The sequence below is a fragment of the Bufo bufo genome, chromosome 7 (assembly GCF_905171765.1).
Source record: "Bufo bufo chromosome 7, aBufBuf1.1, whole genome shotgun sequence".
NCBI lineage: Eukaryota > Metazoa > Chordata > Amphibia > Anura > Bufonidae > Bufo > Bufo bufo.
In genome coordinates, this window is record NC_053395.1 from 60,441,948 (window position 1) to 60,463,771 (window position 21,824).

At 41.9% G+C, this 21,824-nt stretch overlaps 1 protein-coding gene across 1 annotated transcript in view; it reads left to right on the forward strand.

Annotated features, from left to right (window-relative positions):
• Positions 1 to 21,824, forward strand: part of LOC121008753 (bifunctional apoptosis regulator-like) — an 82,322-nt gene that overhangs the window by 15,743 nt on the left and 44,755 nt on the right. The window contains exons 3-5 of the mRNA XM_040441448.1: positions 828 to 997; positions 2,194 to 2,338; positions 2,978 to 3,148. Coding sequence (XP_040297382.1) covers positions 828 to 997; positions 2,194 to 2,338; positions 2,978 to 3,148 — 486 coding nt within the window. The remainder of the gene's footprint in view (positions 1 to 827; positions 998 to 2,193; positions 2,339 to 2,977; positions 3,149 to 21,824) is intronic.

Consider the following 21,824-nt stretch of genomic DNA (forward strand, 5'->3'; position numbering starts at 1 on the left):
AATGGCTGCCTATACATAGATTGCATGGCTAGCTAACATAAATAACTCCCTCAGTGACACTTCAACTACTAGAACAGCTCTGCATAACATACTGTCCCTGAAACAAAGGTAGATGTCACTCACCAGATATACTTGCACAAAGATGGGGGAATTTAAGAAGAACTGCATGGAACAGCTCTGCTGATGTCCTGTAGTCTGTATGTAGACTGGAGACTGAGCTTCTCCTTCCCAGAATGCCTTGCACTACCCACAATTCCTATTACCTCTCACAAAGCAGTAATCTTTATTAACAAGAAAATAAGGTGCAATACATTTTTACCACCGCTAGATGGTGCTGTTACCTAACTAATAACTACAGGAATACAGAAAGTGCAGCAGAATGAAACTAGAAATGAAATAGACGTGAATTGAAATAAATCTCCTCCTACTGGAGGCAGAACACCATCTGTTCATGTGCCTACACAGTAATGAAGAGGACTATGTTATCACTTCTCTTTATGAACCAGAACAGAGAACCGCTCTGTAAGACTGGCTCCTATCCTGGTGGACACAAATCTCAATCTCCTGTTCTGGCAGACTTGTGCCTCATATTATAAGTATGGAAGCTCATCAGAATGGACACTAAGTAGTATTGCACTTTCCAGGGTGCTGCTCAGTCACTAGCTTTTTCAAAAGGGTTGTCTCTCATGCGTACAACACTATAAACCCAATGTGCCATATAGAAGGAATATTGCAGCACCACATTTTGTGAATCAAAACCAATCCAGTCTTGAAAAGGAAGAGTTATTCTGTTTTCTATTAATGGTTTGTAATGGATTGTTTCCCAGGTTGTGTTACTGGTGTGTTATCGGATCATTCAAGCATGTGAACATGACCTCTTGGCCCACAAACCAGTGTCTAAATGGACCCCTGAAGAGGTAGTCCTTTGGCTTGAGCAGTTGGGTCCATGGACGTCTGATTACCAAGACAGATTTTTATCTGTCAGGGTAAATGGAAGGTGAGAATATTGGTATAGATTATTGGAAATGAATGCATCTACTAGCAATATGGCAAGTGTCTAGTATCTTGGTGCTCATCTCTTAGATGCTCTTACAAAAGCAAGTGCATGCTGCTTGTTAATTATCCATCCCCCATTCATTGGCATGGCTAAGAGTAATTTAGCATACAGGGCCCGCTATTTTGTGGTTCTATGCATTGGCAGTGCTATTGCAACTGTTGGATTATTTTCCTTCAGATCCAGTGACAGACTCTTTAAGGCTACTGCCGTACACTCAGGTTTCTGCATGGAATTTTGTACGTCAAAACCAGCAGTGAATTAAAAAAAGAAGTCATATCTGTCCTTTATACTTTCTCTCCTTTTATGATCCGCTCCTGGTTTTGGCTTCCAAAACTGCATGCAGAAAAATGACCATGTGCATTGCTGGCCGTACCCTTAGGTTTTGTGCACACAGTGGATATTTACATCTGAAAAATTTGCTGCAGATTTACAGTTTTGAGCAAATCCGCACGCAGATTCAGGTCCAGTCAATGTTTGTAATCCACATGCGGCCACTCACTTCGGTTTCTGCAGCAACTGAAGTTATTTATCAAGGTATCTCACATTTCAAGGCCACTGTGAAATCCAGAAGCATGTGAGCTACCTCATGGATTTCCAATTGGATTTTGGCACTTGAACATTCCACTGTGTGAACATATGCTTAAACGCGGTCATGCCAACCAGTGGCATACATAGAGAAGTAAGGGTCCCATAGCAAGGATCAAACCAGCCCCCTTCCCCCCCCCCCCCCACCCCCACACACACAGGACAGACGGGTTTCTGCCTAAACCCCTTTCAATGACACTTGGGCCATTTTTTTCACTGCCTCATTTGCTAAAAGTTGTTCCTGACCAAGTTTTCATGCCCAGTAGAAGAGAGGATGATCCCAACTGAGCCCCCTCTTGCTCTGGTCTCATAGCAGTCGCATGGTCTGCCATTGTGGTAGTTACGCCCATGATGCCAACTGATCTGATCATTTACATCTGTCAAACTTGTCTTGTCATCCTGCTATTACTACAATGACAGAAGAAGAAAATATATTTTGGCTGGATAAGGAACCCTACATTTGTGCACTTGTGTTATCATTGCTATAACTTTTTGGGAGCTATTTTTTTTTTTAGCTTTTATGAACTGCTGACGTCTACTTCTATGAACAGGCTACTGCTAATACTGGGTGAGGAGGAGTTTTCAAAAGAGCCATACAGTATAGAGAGCACCAGTCACCGGAAAGCCATCATCACGGAGCTGGAGAGAGTGAAGACGCTTGGGGTGAAGCCACCTCAGAATTTGTGGGAATATAGGGTAAAGCATTTGTCCACTGTCATATGGTTACATTGGTACAAGTGAAGGTTCTTCACCTATATGTGATGATGTTGCCTGTTGTGTTCTGTGATTGGTATAAGACAAATGGTTCCTGGACCACACTAAGATTTATTTACGTACCTGTCACTGAAACTTACAAGAAAATGGCATCGCTGTGGGGCTACATGATCACTAGCATGAAGGTGCCACAAGTATTTCTACAGCATTTGCTATTGACTGCAGCAAAACTGCATGCTCATCAACATTCAGTGTCTGGTTGGGTTCACATGGCAAGGTCCCTAACCAAAGAACTTTTCTTAGAACTTTTCATATGGTTGAAAAACATCATATGTCCATCATGTCCTACCAAGGGATGGGAGAGGATGTAGATGAAAGGAAGAGGTCTGGATATACTTTAAAAAATAGTTTCCCACTCTTAATCCAGGGGAATCCGAGAAAACCATTAATGCATGAAATTGAAATCAGCTTTTGTAGCTGGGGGAGGGGGGGGGGGGGCAGCCATTACCCCTGCAGCATCACATTGCATCTTTTATTTTGTTTCAGATATATTTACTGGAAAGTGAATGCTTGTTTAGGGGCTTCTGGTAAATGTAAACTTTCTTCTTTCTACTCTCTTAGGCGGTAAACCCTGAAAAATCCCTTTTCCTGTTGTATGCCCTGGAATCATTGCCACGGCTCAGCATGTTATACATGTATTTGTTTGATTATACAGAGACCTTTTTACCGTTCATCCACTCCACATGTCCTCTGCAGGAGGAGGATGAAGAAGACCATATAACCAAATTCATAGTAAGTTTTCACAGATTTTTAACACCTTTTTAAAGATTTTTTTACCTTATTTACTATACTCAGTATTCTTATTGGTTTCAGTAACGCCACTCTTTGTCTAGACACTTTTAGATGCCAGTGTTGTATTCTATGCTGTTGAGTAGAGATGAGCGAATTTTTAAAAAATTCGATTCAGCCGGTTTACCGAATTTTCCAAAAACATTTGATCCGAATTTATTTGTGGCGAATCGCGTTAAATAAAAGGGCTATTTCCTGGCTGTAGAGAGCCTTTATAGTGGTGTAGAACACTGTGCCTTGCAGTAACAGGCATAGGGAGTCTGATGTGGTAGTGAAACAATACTGTGAGTCAATATGACATGCAGATGAGAGGTGTCGCTCTTAGAATCACTGCACAATCCACTTATTTGGGCAGTTACGTGGCCAAAACTGACCAAATAACTCAAGCGTGAACTCATCCTTACAGGTCAATGTTAGCGTCAAAAAGAAGTGCACTCCTTTTACACTGTCTGTAGCTGATTCCACATAGATGTCTACAGAACCTGTTCTATTAAACGCTTATACAAGTAGAGCTCTCCTGACAGTGGAGAGGGTGTCAGCAGTAAGTTTGTGTTGACGTCTCAGATTATTTTGCCCTTCCTCTGATCCATCAGAACAATAACCCCCAAAAAACGGATCCTGTCTGTGGAGCATACACCTTCAATCAATCAGTATTGCTAAAGCCAAAAAAAAAAAAAAAGGAGTGGATCCAAAACAGAGATGACACGTGAATGGAATATTTGAATGTCTTCTGTGTTTTGTACCCACTGCTGCTTTTGGCTACCAAATCATAAGCTAATTCTGATGCAAAATATGGACCATGTCATGCAGGCCTTACAGCTGTTACATAGACAGGATCCGTTGTGCGTCTCATTTTTCCTTCTTTCTGACAGATCAGAAGAAGGGTCAAATAAATGATGATGTCAGCCAGGCCAAAAGGCAAAATAGTGGCCCAGTCATGAAGTGGGGAGGGTGGGAACAGCTTGAGAAGTCCAAAGAGTGGCCCTATGACAGGGTGGCACAATGACAGTGTGGAGGTAGCAACAGCATCAGGAGGCACAATGACAGAGTGTGGAGGTGGCGGCAGCAGCATCAGGAGGAGGCCACAGGGTGGCACAATGACAGTGTGGAGGTGGAAGCAGGATAAGGAGGTCACAGAGTGGCACAATGACATAGTGTGAAGGTGGAGGCAGCAGCAGCATCAGGAGGAGGCCACAAAGTGGCAAGGTGAGATAGTGTTGAGGTAGCAGCAGCATCAGGAGACCACAGAGTGGCAAGGTGACATAGTGTGGAGGTGGCAGCAGTATCAGGAGACCACGGAGTGGCAAGGTGACATAGTGTGGAGGTGGCAGCAGCATTAGGAGACCACAGAGTGGCAAGGTGACATAGTGTAGAGGTGGCAGCAGCATCAGGAGACCACAGAGTGGCAAGGTGACATAGTGAGGAGGTGGCAGCAGCATCAAGAGACCACAGAGTGACCCGATTGCAGAGTGGGGAGGTGGGTGGCAATACTAGTACCAGCTGAAGATGGTGGGTGAAAGAAGGAGCACTTGGTATCAGATGTGTTGCATCAGGCAGGTGGCAGCATCAATGCGATTTAGTAGACCGCGCGTATTTCAGTTAACCACTCCAATCATAGTATCCACTTCTGCACGTATGGGTAAAACATTAGTCTCCACAGGAATCGCTCTTCCTCCACTGACTCCTATGGGATACCAAAATCACACTGATAGTGAAGTACTGCTACTGTCGATTGCAAGCACACCTGATATTATACTCACAGGCGCACAGTAATATGCAGACACTTAGAAACATAGAAACATAGAATGTGTCGGCAGATAAGAACCATTTGGCCCATCTAGTCTGCCCAATATACTGAATACTATGAATAGCCCCTGGCACTATCTTATATGAAGGATGGCCTTATGCCTATCCCATGCATGCTTAAACTCCTTCACTGTATTTGCAGCTACCACTTCTGCAGGAAGGCTATTCCATGCATCCACTACTCTCTCAGTAAAGTAATACTTCCTGATATTACTTTTAAACCTTTGCCCCTCTAATTTAAAACAATGTCCTCTTGTAGCTGTTTTTCTTCTTTTAAATATTCTCTCCTCTTTTACCTTGTTGATTCCCTTTTTGTATTTAAAAGTTTCTATCATATCCCCTCTGTCTCGTCTTTCTTCCAAGCTATGCATGTTAATAAGGTCCTTTAATCTTTCCTGGTAAGTTTTATCCTGCAATCCATGTACCAGTTTAGTAGCTCTTCTCTGAACTCTCTCCAAAGTATCAATATCCTTCTGGAGATATGGTCTCCAGTACTGAGCACAATACTCAATACAATGCTCTGTAGAGCGGCATGAGCACCTCCCTCTTTCTACTGGTAATGCCTCTCCCTATACACCCAAGCATTCTGCTAGCATTTCCTGCTGCTCTATGACATTGTCTGCCTACCTTTTAAGGCCTCTTTAACACGGGCGTTGCGGGAAAATGTGCGGGTGCGTTGCGGGAACACCCGCGATTTTTCCGCGCGAGTGCAAAACATTGTAATGCGTTTTGCACTCGCGTGATAAAAATCGCACATGTTTGGTACCCAAACCCGAACTTCTTCACAGAAATTCGGGCTTGGGATCGGTGTTCTGTAGATTGTATTATTTTCCCTTATAACATGGTTATAAGGGAAAATAATAGCATTCTGAATACAGAATGCATAGTAAAACAGCGCTGGAGGGGTTAAAAATAAATAAAAAAATCATTTAACTCACCTTAGTCCACTTGTTCGCGATGTCGGCATTCACCATGGTAAAAGATCATGTGACGTACCATGTGATGACCGGAGTGACGTCATCAAAGGTCCTACCTTGACCTATAATTAATGCTCACCACAGGTCCTATTCAGTAAAGGGGACAGAAGGAGATGCCGGCATCGCGAACAAGTGGACTAAGGTGAGTTAAATGATTTTTTATTTTTTTTTAACCCCTCCAGTGCTGTTTTACTATGCATTCTGTATTCAGAATGCTATTACTTTCCCTTATAACCATGTTATAAGGGAAAATAATAATGATCGGGTCTCCATCCCGATCGTCTCCTAGCAACCATGCGTGAAAATCGCACCGCATCCGCACTTGCTTGTGGATGCTTGCTATTTTCAAGCAACCCCATTCATTTCTATGGGGCTTGCGTTACGTGAAAAACGCACAAAGAGGAGCATGCTGCGATTTTCACGCAACGCACAAGGGAATGCGTGAAAATCACCGGTCATGTGAACAGCCCCATAGAAATGAATGGGTCAGGATTCCGCGCGGATGCTGTGCGTTCACCTCCCGCAACGCATCCGCGCGGAAAACTCGCTCGTGTGAAAGGGGCCTAAGTCTTCTGAAATAATGACCCCTAAATCCCTTTCCTCAGATACTGAGGTTAGGACTGTATCACTGATTTTATATTCTGCTCTTGGGTTTTTACGCCCCAGGTGCATTATCTTGCACTCATCAACAGTAAATTATAGCTGCCAGATTTTTGACCATTCCTCTAGTTTTCCTAAATCCTTTTCCATTTGGTGTATCCCTCCAGGAACATCAACCCTTATACAAATCTTTGTGTCATCAGCAAAAAGACACACCTTACCATTGAGGCCTTCTGCAATTTCGCTGATAAAGATATTAAACAATATGCGTCCCAGAACAGATCCCTGAGGTACCCCACTGGTAACAAGACCTTGGTCTGAATATACTCCATTGACTACAACCCTCTGTTGCCTGTCCCTCAGCCACCGCCTAATCCATTCAACAATATGGGAGTCCAAGCCCAAAGACTGCAATTTATTGATAAGCCTTCTATGTGGGACAGTATCAAAAGCCTTACTAAAGTCTAGATAAGCGATGTCTACTGAACCTCCTCCATCTATTATTTTAGTCACCCAATCAAAAAAATCTATAAGATTAGTTTGAGATGATCTCCCTGAAGTAAACCCATGCTGTTTTTCATCTTTGAATCCATGGGATTTTAGATGTTCCACAATCCTCTCCTTAAGTATGGTTTCCATTATTTCCCCACTAATGATGTCAGGCTTACTGGCCTATAGTTGCCCGATTCCTCCCTACTACCTTTCTTGTGAATGAGCACAACATTTGCTAATTTCCAATCTTCTGGGACGACTCCTGTTGCCAGTGATTGGTTAAATAAATCTGTTAATGGTTTTGCTAGTTCACCGCTGAGCTCTTTTAATAGCTTTGGGTGTATCCCATCACGCCCCTGTGACTTATTTGTATTAATTTTAGACAGCTGACTTAGAAACTCTTCCTCTGTAAAGACACATGCATCAAAAGATTCATTAGTCTTCTTTCCTAACTGAGGTCCTTTTCCTTCATTTTCCTTTGTAAAAACTGAACAGAAGTATTCATTGAGGCAGTCAGCTTGTTCTTTATCTTCTTCCATATACCTTCCTTCTTTTGTTTTTATTTTGGTAATTCCTTGTTTTAGTTTCCTTTTTTCATTTATGTATCTGAAGAATGCCTTATCGCCTTTTTTCCCTGACTGAGCTAATTTCTCTTCTGCCTGTGCTTTAGAAACTCTTATAACTTGTTTGGCCTCTCTCTGCCTAATCTTATAAATTTGCGTGTCATGCTCTTTTTGTTTTATTTTTATAATTCCTAAATGCTATCTTTTTGTTTTTAATGATTTTGGCCACTTCTGCTGAGTACCACAGTGGTCTCTTCCTTTTTTTGCTTTTACTGACAAGCCTAATGCAATTTTCTGTTTCCTTCAATAGGGCCGCTTTTAAGTAGTCCCATTTCTCCTGGACTCCAATGAAACTGTTCCAATCTGATAGGGACTCGTATACCACTAATCTAATTTTAGAAAAGTCAGTTTTTCTAAAATCTAAAACTTTTGTTTTTGTGTGGTGTGACAGTCACTGTACTTATAGTAAACCACACTGACTGGTGATCACTATATCCCAAGCTTTCCCCTACAGTAATATCATATACCAAATTCCCATTTGTGAATACTAAATCTAAAATGGCCTCCTTCCGGGTTGGCTCCTCAACTACTTGCTGTAGAGATAATCCCAGTAGGGAATTTAGATTATCTGTACTCCTGGCAGAACTAGCTATTTTGGTTTTCCAGTTTACATCAGGAAGATTGAAGTCTCCCATAATGATAACTTCCCCTTTCAATGTCATTTTAGCTATTTCCTCGACTAGTAGATCATCAAATTATTTGACTTGGCTAGGTGGTCTATATATTACACCTACACAAGTTACCTTATGATTATCAAGCTGCAAGGTAACCCAAACTGACTCTAAATTGTTCTCGTTAACTTGTATCAAATTAGATTTTATGCTATCTTTCACATACAGGGCCACCCCTCCCCCCTTCTTGCCTTCTCTGTCTTTCCTGTATAGAGAGAACCCTGGTATTGTTATATGCCAGTCATTACTCCCCTTGAACCACGTCTCAGTAACAGCCACTACATCTATATTCTCAGATGCCATTATAGCCTCAAGTTCATTGATCTTATTCCCTAAACTGCGAGCATTTGTAGACAAGAATCTGAGGTTTTAATTTCTCACCCTTTGTGCTACTGGCATCTTCTGGCATTGTTCCAGGGGGCAGTTGGACTGCTGGATTATCACTCTTTTGCCCCCCTTTCCTAGTTTAAATGCTCCTTAGCAAATACTTGGAACCATTCACCGAGGACATTCGTTCCCTTGAGAGAAAGATGCAAACCATCTTTCTTGTACAGTTCTTTTCCATTCTAACAAGAGCTAACATGAGACACAAAGCCAAACCCTTGGTTCAGACACCATTCACCAAGCCATACATTGAATTCCTTAATGCGCATCTTCCTGTCATGCTGAAGGTTATGCACAGGCAAAACTGCAGAGAATGAAACAGTTGATGCAACCTCCTGTATATCCTTTCCAAGTGTGTGAAAAGCTTCTTTCACCTTTGAAACCTCATTGCAAGCCAGATCGTTTGTCCCAAGATGGACAATAACATCTACTTCCCTTTCCTGCTTTGCTTGCCTAACAATATTAAGGATCCGTCGTCTATCCCTGCTAGCGGTAGCACCAGGGAGACATCTCACAACACCATTCTCCTCAAACTTCACACCTCTTATGATGGAATCGCCCACCAACAGCTGCTTACTATCAATCCTCACCTTCCCCTTTTTGTCTTTGGCTGCAGACTTGCATACTTTAGGCATGGGAGATTATTGTTTCTCACCCACTGTGCTTGAGCCATCCTCCATGTTGCTCTTGCACTCTGAAAGTGCTGCAAATGAATTATGGAGAGCCACAGTGTCGGTGGGTAATAATTCAATTAAGAATTATTAATTATGGTCATAAAAATAATTAACAATAAAAAAATAAAATTTATAAAATTTGTCATAAATTCTTAAAATCATGACCTGGTGAATTGTTGTCAACCTAATTGATACAATTCACATCTGAGTCCAACTATTTCCTCAGATAAATAAGATAAATATTTTTGACGTGAGATGACGTTAATGATAAAATGTAGTTTTGCATTATACAATAATACACAGGTATTATAAAAATATGCAGATTTATTGGTTACAAGGTTATAAACATATATAAGTAAATAAACACAATGATATATGTAAATTAATATATATATATATATATATATATATATATATATATAGCGTTAATATAAAGCATTACAAGCTTAACAATACATGTGAGTGGAAATAACTTGTCACATTATAACCAAGCTATTATTAGGTTAGGATATCAAAATATGAACATAAGTTATATATATTACTTCTGTTCAGAGAAAACCTCATGATATCAGGATGGGCATGTCTAATCCTAGACATTATTATAGAATGCTAAATACATTCTGCCCCCCCCTAACCAACTACACATCACATGACTTCAAGATGGGCAAATCAAGGATATAACTTAGAAGAGACAACTGTATCCTTCTGCCCCATCCTGGACTATTTTCACATATATAACTTTGGTAAGACTATTAAGACAAATAACAGGGATCTAGGATCTTAAATGGGAAGGACTTGAAACAAGTCTTTCCTGTGAGAATCCATCACTTAGCTTGGCGAAGAATGTTCTATCAATATATATATATATATATATATATATATATATATGCAATCATTTAATGCTTTGCTAGATTATGAGTCTAGATTCTTCTGCAGGTAGAATGAAGCCTCACAATATTCTAAGACTACATCTCAATATGGAGATAATCAATTAATTTAATTATTTATTTATTCGCCAATCTAGATGGTATAATTTCACCCACACTATCAAATTAGTCTTAATAAAATGAAATATCATTTTCTGTGTCTCTTACCAAGTCCTAGTAGGAATCTCACTTCTGCTCTTAGGAAAGCTGGGTGGTCCATCATAGCGCATCTCATTATGGCTTTCATCCTGATAGATCCCTCTAGAGAGCTCAACTTCTCTCTCTCCTCTCTCCTCTTTCTCCCTTTTCTCTCTTCTCTCTCTCCCTCTCTTTATTATTTTCTTCTACCTTCTGTGTACAGTTTATGATCACAAACTTATCAGTTAGACACACCTTCCTAGTTTGGAACTTTCCAATCATTGTCGGATGGGCGTGACCATTGATAAAAAATGTGACATCATAACCTTACCCAGAATGCACTTTTGCTTCTGTTGTAATGTCACCTACTCATACCTAGGTTGCACTGCTGTATAAGCTATTTGCATCATAGTATAAAGGGTTAACTTATGTAAGTCTGAATATACATTTTGACCTTAGAAGCTTTAATTCAAAGCCATAGGGATTAATTCTGACACTTGTAGCAATTAGAGACAGACCTCTAGGCGTCTCTCTGAATGTTTCTCACACTGTTGATTTATGGACTCATAAATAGTTTGAATGGCCTTGTTTTCTCACAGAGATATCAGTACCTCCTGTCATACCAAAGATGTGAATAATTGTTACAAAACACACATCTTCACAGACACTCTTTTAGAGACAGATATTCTCCTAATGAGAAATATATACAATATACTGGATACATGTTGTCTTCGTAACATATAACAATCTAATATAAACAAATATATATATATATATATATATATATATATATATCCTACTGATTGTCTTATGCTAAGGACTAACTAAGGCTCATTAAATGAATACATACATATTATATATTTTGCTTTATTAATAAATGCCTAATTGTATAGGTAATGATCACCAGCTGCATAGAGCTTATCTTTATCTCCCGTCATAAATTTAAAAGTAGACAAGGAGACCTCTTCTCAGACTGGTACATTCATGAAAAGAATAACATTAAAGAGCAGAAACCTTTGTATGACCTTACTTTGGCCTACTCAAGACATACAAAATTGTAAATATAGTCGAGCATGGCTCTTAAAGGCAATGAACATCCATCTTGACAATAATGAATTGGATATCAATGCATTTACCTATGAAAAGGCACAACAACAGACTGTGGCACATGTCTTCTATCCACAACTCTCAGTCTACCAGAACCTACAGTAACCCATCTTCCATTTCTAGGGGGCCTCTGTGGCAGTGGCATTGCAATGTTCTCAGCATGAGAGAACAGGCTTCAAACAAGCGCTATAGAAGCGAGTACATCAAGGTCCTCTTTCCCGATAGTAATCCTATGAGGAGTTCGCTACAATAGTGAAGCACCGTCTCCAATTTATATTAAACAAGTTTTTTTTATACTCACAAATTCCATAAAAGGTATAAGCAATTCACAGATAAAAAGCAGCAGCCTTTTGCACGCCCGACCCGGGTTTCGCCTTAGGCTTCGTCAGGGGCATTGACCTCAATCATCAACACTTGTGTTTAAATATCCACCCTTAAACTTCTCCTTAGTTACACTGGGTCACAATGCTGCTCAAATTCATTAAAAACATACATTTTCTTTTTAAAATAACAAACAAATGAATCCAAAGGACTTAACCTATAATGTTAATATTTTACGCTCTCATTGGTTATATTCCCATTTTTATCTGCATCAAACGTAGCTTCGTTCATAAAATCACTCCACCACACAACTTGTCACATGACTATTTCTCCACCAATGATGATGCAAAACGATCAATATATCTTAAACCCCCTTTATTTTTTTTATTTTTTTATATATTACTGAAAAAAATCATCAAGGGGATTTAAACCTCAAGGTAAACTCACACATCCTTCTCCCAAACTTAATATATATTCATATATTCACGATTCGCACTCGTTCCATGTTACTACCATAGACCCATTCATAAATCCATTTCACCATGTGATCAAACACGTAGTTAGTCACATGGTTTTGCACCAGCCAATCACAGCCTTAATCCACCGAACAAAAACAATAAGAATAGTATATTCTATTTTCAATATAGGGACACACTCCTCTAGCCGGTCAGACAAGGTTTCAGGTCAAACTCCACATTTAACCCACAGGGCTGGATTGTGTCAAGATCATAAATCCACTTCACCGCCTTCCGATCAATCTTGGCCACAGTGTCTCCCCCCGCCAATTCGCCTTCACCAGTTCGATCCCCATATTTTATTTAAGTAAGCACATCCTTACTGAATCAGAAATTAAGGTGTTAGGAAAGGGTCTTAAGTTTGCACCCACCAAGGGGTTAAATAAGTTTGAGACATTTCGTGACATTCACAAATATGTCCGGAAGCTAAATATTGCCAAATATCTTATTAATTACCAGACACCTATGTTGAAGAATGCCACACAGGTGTCATGGTGGGTAGGATACAAGATACAATAAACACACAGAAAACCTCAAAACAAGCGTCTAGGCCAGAAGCTGGGGATAAAGGTCACCTCCTGACTAATCCCTACCAGCTCTCCCACGTTCAGACCCTAAAGGTGGGAATAAACGTGCCCCCGTGCCTAAGGCTGAAGATTCCCTAAAATCCCTAAGATGGTGAAAGGGGAAAACAGACAGCCTGCTTCCTCAGGACCTAGAGGGGGCAGGCGTCTCTCTAACAGCCTAGACAGAAAAAAAGAAAACAAAACCAGCGTATCTTGTTACTGAGCAGAAACAGCAAATCCTTCCTTCCTTCCTCTGAGCAAGATAGAAGCTATAACCTGCACAGGACACTGGGAAGTGGCGTAATTTAAACTCATACAAACAACCCCACCCAGTGCACCTGAAGGGAGGCGGATACAGCTCAACTCCAAAACCAAAACAAAAAACTACACATGTGCTGCTAACCTGGCAGACCTCCGCACATAACCTGAGCAGGGCATGACACATATCGGTCAAAGGTTTTACAATGGTAGAGTAGTTCAAGATACATTTTCTATAATAATTGGTAAACCCCAAAAACCGCTTCAAAGCTTTCTGATTCTCCCATTCCAGAACCGCCCAGACCTTTTCGGGGTCCATATGAAAACCAGAGTCAGAAAGCAGATATCCCAGAAACGGAAGCTCCTGAACAGAAAACACACATTTCTCCAATTTAGCATATAATTTATTCTTCCAAAGGATCGACAAAACCTGTCTCACGTGATCCTGATGGGTCTTCAGATCAGGAGAGTAAATTAGTATGTCATCCAAGTAAATTACAATGAACCTTCCCACAAAAGGATGGAAAATGTCATTGACAAATCGCTGAAACACCGCTGGCACGTTAGTTAACCCAAAAGGCATAACCAGATTCTCGAAATGACCCTCGTGCGTGTTGAAGGCCGTTTCCCACTCATTACCCTCCTTGATTCTGATCAGATTGTAGGCCCCTCTTAAATCTAACTTGGAGAACACCTTGCCTCCAACAATTTGATCAAAAAGGTCAGAAATCAAAGGAAGGGGATATGGATCACGGACCGTAATATGGTTCAATTCCCGGAAATCCAAACAAGGTCTAAGCGATCCATCCTTTTTCTTTACAAAGAATAAACCAACTGCGACCGGAGACTTAGATGGCCTAATATGACCCTTTGCCAAACTCTCGGTAATATACTTCCGCATGACCTCTGCCGAGACTTTGGCAACTTAGCCCCTGGGATGAGATTAACCACACAATCAAATTCACGATGAGGAGGCAACTCCTAAGCCCCACCCTCCAAAAAGACATCCGCAAAATCTGAGAGATACTGAGGTAGAACCGTAGTAGACACCCCTGAGATAGATGCACTAAGACAATTGTCCGAACAAAATTCACTGCAACCAATGATCTGCCTTGCCTGCCAATCTATAGTAGGGTTATGTTTTATCAACCACGGTAAACCTAAGACCATAGGAGCGGGCAAGTACTTCATGACAAAACAAGAAATGATCTCAACATGTGAATCACCCACCCTTAACTGAATACCATGAGCAATATGAGTGAGACTCCTTTGAGAAAGAGGGGAAGAATCAATTGCGAACACCGGAATCTCTCTTTCTAAAGTGCAAGTACTTAAGCCCAGATTTTGAAGGAAAAGAAAATCAATAAGGTTTACCCCAGCACCACAGTCAATGAATACTTCAGTCTAGCGCCACCATAGCTGGAAGGAGAATACGAGTATAGCAGGGAGAATGCATACCTGCTTGCTCCGACACCCCATTCACACTACCAAGAGTCAGGGATGTTTTCTTTTTTTTTTTATGTAAACCTCTTTGTGGTTCTTTATCATCAACTTGCGGTTTAACAAAAGGACAAGCATAAACAAAATGACCACTTTCTCCACAGTAATAACATAGCTTATGCAACCTCCTAAAGTTCCTATTACCAGAACGGAAAGACACCTGACCCAGCTGCATGGGTTCCTCCCCTACTCCAGAATTACATGTCATTTTACTCTGGGGAATCGTTGAGATGAAACCATTCACAGAAGGGATCCCTCGCGCAGAAGGAACCTTACACCTTTCTCTAATGCGTCTATCTAAACGTACTGCTAGAGACATGGAATTCTCCAACGTATCCAGATACTCATGAAAAGCGAGGGCATCTTTCAATCTCTCAGACAGCCCCTGACAAAACTGACTACGTAGCGCGCGGTCATTCCATTCAGACTCCGTAGCCCATCTCATAACCTCAACGCAGTACGCCTCTGCAGTATGTTCTCCTTGTAATAAATTGCGCAACTTAGATTCTGCCATCGAGACCCGATCTGGGTCATCATAAATGAATCCCAAGGCTTTAAAAAAATTCATCCACCGACCGGTGGGCCAGAGAACCGGTCGGCAGAGAAAAGGCCCAGGACTGCGCGTTCCCTTTTAAGCAGGAATATGATTATTCCTACTCTCTGACTCTTATCACCTGATGAAGACGGCTGCAGCCGAAAATACAGCTTGCATGATTCTCTAAAGCGGATAAAGTCATCCACACCCCCTGAAAATCTATCAGGGAGAGCGACTTTAGGCTCCCCATAAATTTGACTTCCTCCTATAGCAGCTGATGCCAGAGCATTCTGACACCGTGCGACAGAATTACGCAGATCAGCAACCTCTAGGGATAATTCCTGCATGCGATCAACTAACGCATCAATTGACTCCATCTCAAAGCAGCTGAGAAATGGCAGTCTAGGTATTGGCGGGTTATAATGTCACGGTGGGTAGGATACAAGATACAAAAAACTTCACACGTGCTGCTAACCTGCCAGACCTCCGCACATAACCTGAGCAGGGCATGACAACAGGATAGTGAGATTGTTCATACACAATTGAGAAAAACAATTTTTTTCCAAAAAATTCAAATAATGAGTGCATAGATGCATTCAAAACAGGAGTATTGAATGAATTAGAAGAAATTAGCTCTAAACCGAAAAATTATAATCTCACAAAGAAGGAGAATGACGCACTAAGAAAGCTGGAGAAGAACCGGGATATAGTAATAAAACCGGCAGATAAAGGGGGAGGACCTGTAATAATGGATGTAGTCAAATATGAGGCTGAATTAATGAGACAACTATCTGATAAGGAGATGTATATGGTCCTAAAGAAAAATTCATTGTCAGAATACAAAATTGAGCTGGATTGGCTCCTTTTGAGGGGATATAAAGAGGGAATTATAAGCAAGAAAGAATATGAAAATGTAACAATAAAAGCTTCGGTCACCCCAGTTATTTACCATTTGCCAAAAATTCACAAGAGTAAGACAGATCCCCCAGGGAGACCTATAGTCTCAGGCATTAACTCATTAACCAGCAAACTCACAGAATATATAGATTTTTTTCTGCAAAAATATGTCACTAAAACTCATTCCTTTTTAAAAGACTCAGGAAGCGTTATCTCCTTGGTGAAAGATTTATGCCCGCATAATGAGAACATGTGGCTAGCGACTGTGGACGTAACCTCACTCTATACTATTATCCTAAAAGAACTAGGTATGGAAGCTATTAAGAGAAATCTAGATAGCGATCCTGCAATATCTGAAAAACAAGGTGCATTTATTTTAGAATGTGTCGCATATTGTCTGAACCATAACTACTTTTGGTTTGGAAATGACTATTACCTACAGAAGGTTGGGACGGCGATGGGGGCGAAATTCGCCCCCAGTTTCTCCAACCTGTATATGACATTCTGGGAGGAAGAGAGGATTAACCCACGTCTGGCCAAAGTTACACTTACCGCATGGTGACGGTACATTGACGACTGCTTACTCATGTGGGAAGGGGAAAGACAGGGACTTGAAGAATTTATTGGAGAACTAAATAGGAATGACTGGAATCTAAAATTCACCAGCTGCATCAGCAATGAAGCGGTTAATTTCTTGGATCTCACGGTCTTTGAGGGAGGAATAGTGAAAACAAAAACCTTCTTCAAGGAGATAGATGTGAACGGCTATATTGATATTCATAGCTGTCACTATAGTCCATGCTTGAGGAACATCCCGATGGGACAAATGAAAAGGATCCACCGCAATTAAACAGATCTAGAAACATATAGGGAACAGAGACAGGTCATACTAGAGAGATTTGTTGAAAAGGGTTATGAAAGAGAGGAACTAATTAGCTGTAGTAAGAACATTGAAAAAGGAGGAATTCCAAAAAGAAAAGAAGAAGAAAAAAGTATAAAAAAGGACTTTCGCTTCACATTTCTTACACAATATAACACCCAGGCCGGTATTATCAGAAATGCCATTCGAAAAAATTAGGCGGTGTTAAAAAATGACCCAATAATAGGTAAAGAAATTCCTGACCGCTCGGATATTGTTTTAAAAAAAGCCCCCAACCTCGGTAATCATTTGGTGCGCAGTGCGATTCCCACTGAAAATGTCAGAAAAGGAGGAGATAAATTCTCCTGGCGCAGTTTTTGCCTCCCATGCAAAAATAGGGACAAAAGCAAAAGACAGTGTAAAGTGACTACTGTTCATTCCATGAAAATAAATAGGGACTTTAAGATCAAGGGGAACATCACCTGTGAAAACGCAGGAGTAGTCTACATGCTGGAGTGCCCGTGTGGCCTCCAGTACGTGGGCCGCACCATGCGAAAATTGAAGACACTTATACAAGAACACATCAGGAATATTAAAAAGGGATTAGAGACACATGGCGTATCGCTGCATTTTAAAATCGCGCATCAAAAAAATCCGAGGGGACTTACCTTTATGGGGATCGAACTGGTGAAGGCAAAATTGGCGGGAGGGAGACACTGTGGCCAAGATTGATCGGAAGGAGGTGAAGTGGATTTATGATCTTGACACGATCCAGCCCCGTGGGTTAAATGTGGAGTTTGACCTAAAACCTTGTCTGACGGCTAGAGGAGTGTGTCCCTATATTCAAAAATAGAATATACTATTCTTATTGTTTTTGTTCGGTGGATTAAAAGGGTATTCTCAACACGCCGTTTAATACTTAGCTGCTCCCGGCGCGCTGTCCACTTCCTGGTTTCGGCACTCGGCAGGGCTCCATCTTGATTAATGTCTTCTCACGGCCGGGCCGCGCGATGTACTGAACGCGCACGCCGAGACCTCGCATGCGCCCTGGTGACTTCTGGAAATCACCATAGCGCATGCGCGGTCTTGGCGTGGAGAGAAGGGAGGGAGAAGATAAGAAGTCGTCTGCGCACGCGCGGCCGTAACTAGGGGAGGCGGAAGACAACAATCAGGTAAGTATAGGTTTCTTTTCTTATAAGGGGTAGGAATTAGTTAATTAAATATATTTAGAAAAATGATCACTGTTAAATCATTGACAGATTTAACAGTGATCATTAAGATGATAATACCCCTTTAAGGCTGTGATTGGCTGGTGCAAAACCATGTGACTAACTACGTGTTTGATTAGATGGTGAAATGGATTTATGAATGGGTCTATGGTAGTAACATGGAACGAGTGCGAATCGTGAATATATGAATACATATTAAGTTTGGGAGAAGGATGTGTGAGATTTGCTTGAGGTTTAAATCCCCTTGATTTTTTTCAGTAAAAAATAAGAAAATAAATAAATAAATAAGGGTTTAAGATATATCGATCGTTTTGCATCATCATTGGTGGAGAAATAGTCATGTGGCAAGTTGTGTGGTGGAGCGATTTTATGAATGAAGCTACGTTTGATGCAGATAAAAATGGGAACATAACCAATGAGAGCGTAAAATATTAACATTATAGGTTAAGTCCTTTGGATTCATTTGATTGTTTGTTATTTTAAAAAGAAAATGTATGTTTTTAATGAATTTGAGCAGCATTGTGACCCAGTGTAACTAAGGAGGAGTTTAAGGGTGGATATTTAAACACAAGTGTTGATGATTGAGGTCAATGCCCCTGACGAAGTCTAAGGCGAAACCTGGGTTCGGGCGTGCAAAAGGCTACTGCTTTTTATCTGTGAATTGCTTATACCTTTTATGGAATTTGTGAGTATAATAAATACTTGTTCTATACAAATTGGAGACGGTGCTTCACTATTGTAGCAAACTCCTCATAGGATTACCATCGGGAAAGAGGACCTTGATGTACTCGCTTCTATAGCGCTTGTTTGAAGTGCCTGCATATTACTGTGCGCCTGTGAGTATAATATCAGGTGTGCTTGCAATCGACAGTAGCAGTACTTCACTATCAGTGTGATTTTGGTATCCTATAGGAGTCAGTGGAGGAAGAGCGATTCCTGTGGAGACTAATGTTTTACCCATACAGAAGTGGATACTCTGATTGGAGTGGTTACCTGAAATACACGCGGTCTACTAAAGCACATTGAACTGAGTGTGAATTATACCCACATCACTTTCTGACCTGCTGTGGCTATTTATCCAGGCAACGTATAAGAAGATTTTTGCCATTTATAGAAGGTGGCAGCATCAGAATAGTAGCTGAGGCAGGTAGCCAGAAGAAATCGGTCTCTTTTGTCAACATGTTGGTGAGGCACCATTGATGATCTAGTCTGATGCATCAGGCACTGGTGGGTGGAAATCCTGGCTGATTTATCTTGACAAAGGTCAGTCTATACTTATTTTGGATGGACAGACGAGTTCTTCTTGGGGTAACTATGGCCCCCGCCGCACTAAACACCCGCTCTGATGCCACACTATTGGCTGGGCAGGACAGCTTTTCCAGGGCAAACTCGGCCAGTTGCGGTCACAAATCTAGTTTGGCTGCCCAGTAGTCCAGCGGATCTTCAATGTGGGATGGCAGGGTGCTGTCCAAGAATGCCAACACCTGCTTGTTCAGGTCCTGCTCCAGGTCTAGCTGCTGCTGGTGAATAGTTTCTTCACTAGGCAGGTGAAAAAAGCTGCTCATCAGCGACTCTAGACTCAAGTTGCTGCTGATGGAGCTGGAACTGCTCCTACCCCCCTTCCCCACCCTGCCACAGCAGCCATGGCAGAGGAACGTGAGCGCAGAGGGCCCCCCCAGTCAGACTTGTGAGAGGATGGACGATGGCGCAGATAGACAGCGGCCAACTGACTACATAGGATGTCTCTATAGTAGTTCAGTTTGTCCTCCCTCTCAGCGGATGTAAAAAAGCCCCCCTTTTTGGACCGGTAGCGAGGATCCAACAAGGTGGAGAGCCAGAAGTCATCCCTTTGCCGAATGGTGACAATTCGGCTGTCACTACGCAAGCAAGTGAGCATGCATCGGGCCATTTGTGCAAGTGACTTGGAGGGACTCCCTGCTTCCATCTCCACTGCATACTGCCACGGTGTGACTGGGACCTCTGCCTCGTCTTCCTCATCGCCCTGTAGCTCCTCTGGCTGCTCCTGCTCCTCCTCTCCTGTCACCTATGTAGAAAAACCACCCATTTCGCTACACATTTTTTGTGCTCCAATGTCCTCCTCCTCCTCCAATTCAGCCCCCACAGAGCTCATGTGGGCATGAGATCTAGGCGCCACGTTTACAGTCCCCTGACCAGCCAGATTTACTAGCATCTATTCCAGGACATGAAGCAGTGTAATGATGTTGGTCATCCCGTAGTCCTGGCAACTGACAAATAACGTGGCCTCCTCAAAGGGCCTGAGCAAACGACAGGTGTCACGCATGAGCTGCCACTGGCTGACATTGAAGTTACACAGGGGAGTACTCCTGTCCACTTGGATTATCAAGAAATTGTTTATGGTCTTTCTCTGTTCGGATAGTCGGTCCAACATATGGAGGGTGGAATTCCAACGGGTGGAAACATCGCATATCAGTCTATGTTGGGGGATGCCATGCTGCCACTTCAGATCAAGGAAGGTGTGCTTTGCGGTGTACGAGTGGCTGAAGTGCATGCAAAGTTTCCTGGCCATTTTTAGGATCTCTTGCAGACAGGGGAGGGCTGGCAGCCTTAGTCCTGGGGGGCAAATCCAGTCAAGTGGCCTATTTTTTGCCCCGCCCATTATTAAAATCCCCTCCTACATATAATAGGCCACTCCCAACAAACACTGTACAGCTGAAATTTTTTTGTTGAGGCCTGTCTCTACATCATACGGAGAGGGAAGGCCTATCCTGGCTGCACTGCCTGCTTCACATTATACAATAAACAGCAGGCTACAGCCAGGAAGCTCCTCCTCTCTCCTCCCTCCCCAGCTCCTGCTCAGGGCTTTTGGTTCCCCCCACCATCTGTCACCCACCCATGGCCTGCTGCCCCCTTTGGCCGTCCTCACCCAGCTCTGAATCTTCCTTCTGCAAATAGCAGGGCGAGGAGCCGGAGCATCTCCTCTCCTACATAGCGCCCCATACCTCTTACATCCAGTGATGTCACCTTTGTTGTAGACGTTCTCTTTCTTTATCTTCTCCATTCAGACCAGACCGCCATGATGATTTTTAGCCATCTCCTGTCTCTGCAGAGATTGACAAACAGACATTAGTTTCCCACATTTCCATCATCTTCACATCTTCTGAACACGCTTTTCTGCCACCCCCAATACTATACTGCAGAAACAGTCCCCCGGTAAATACTACTACCACACAGATAGTGCCCCCTTCAACAATTATTGGCACACAGTGCTCTAAAAAATAACTACACCCAGACAATAATAGTATAAAGATAATATCCCCCAAAAATAATTGTGCTAAGCTGATACTGTGCTAGGGTGCCCCCCAAAGTAACAGTGCTCCCCAAAATCCCATCAATAGAAATAATTCTCTGCCAGAGCACACTTAGTAGTAATAATGCCCCTATAGTGCCCATACTAGTAATCATGTTCTTCATAGCCCCCCAGTAGTAGTAAAGCTCCCCATAATACCTCCTAGTAGTAATAATTCTCCCTATAATACGACAGTACATGAAATACCCCGCT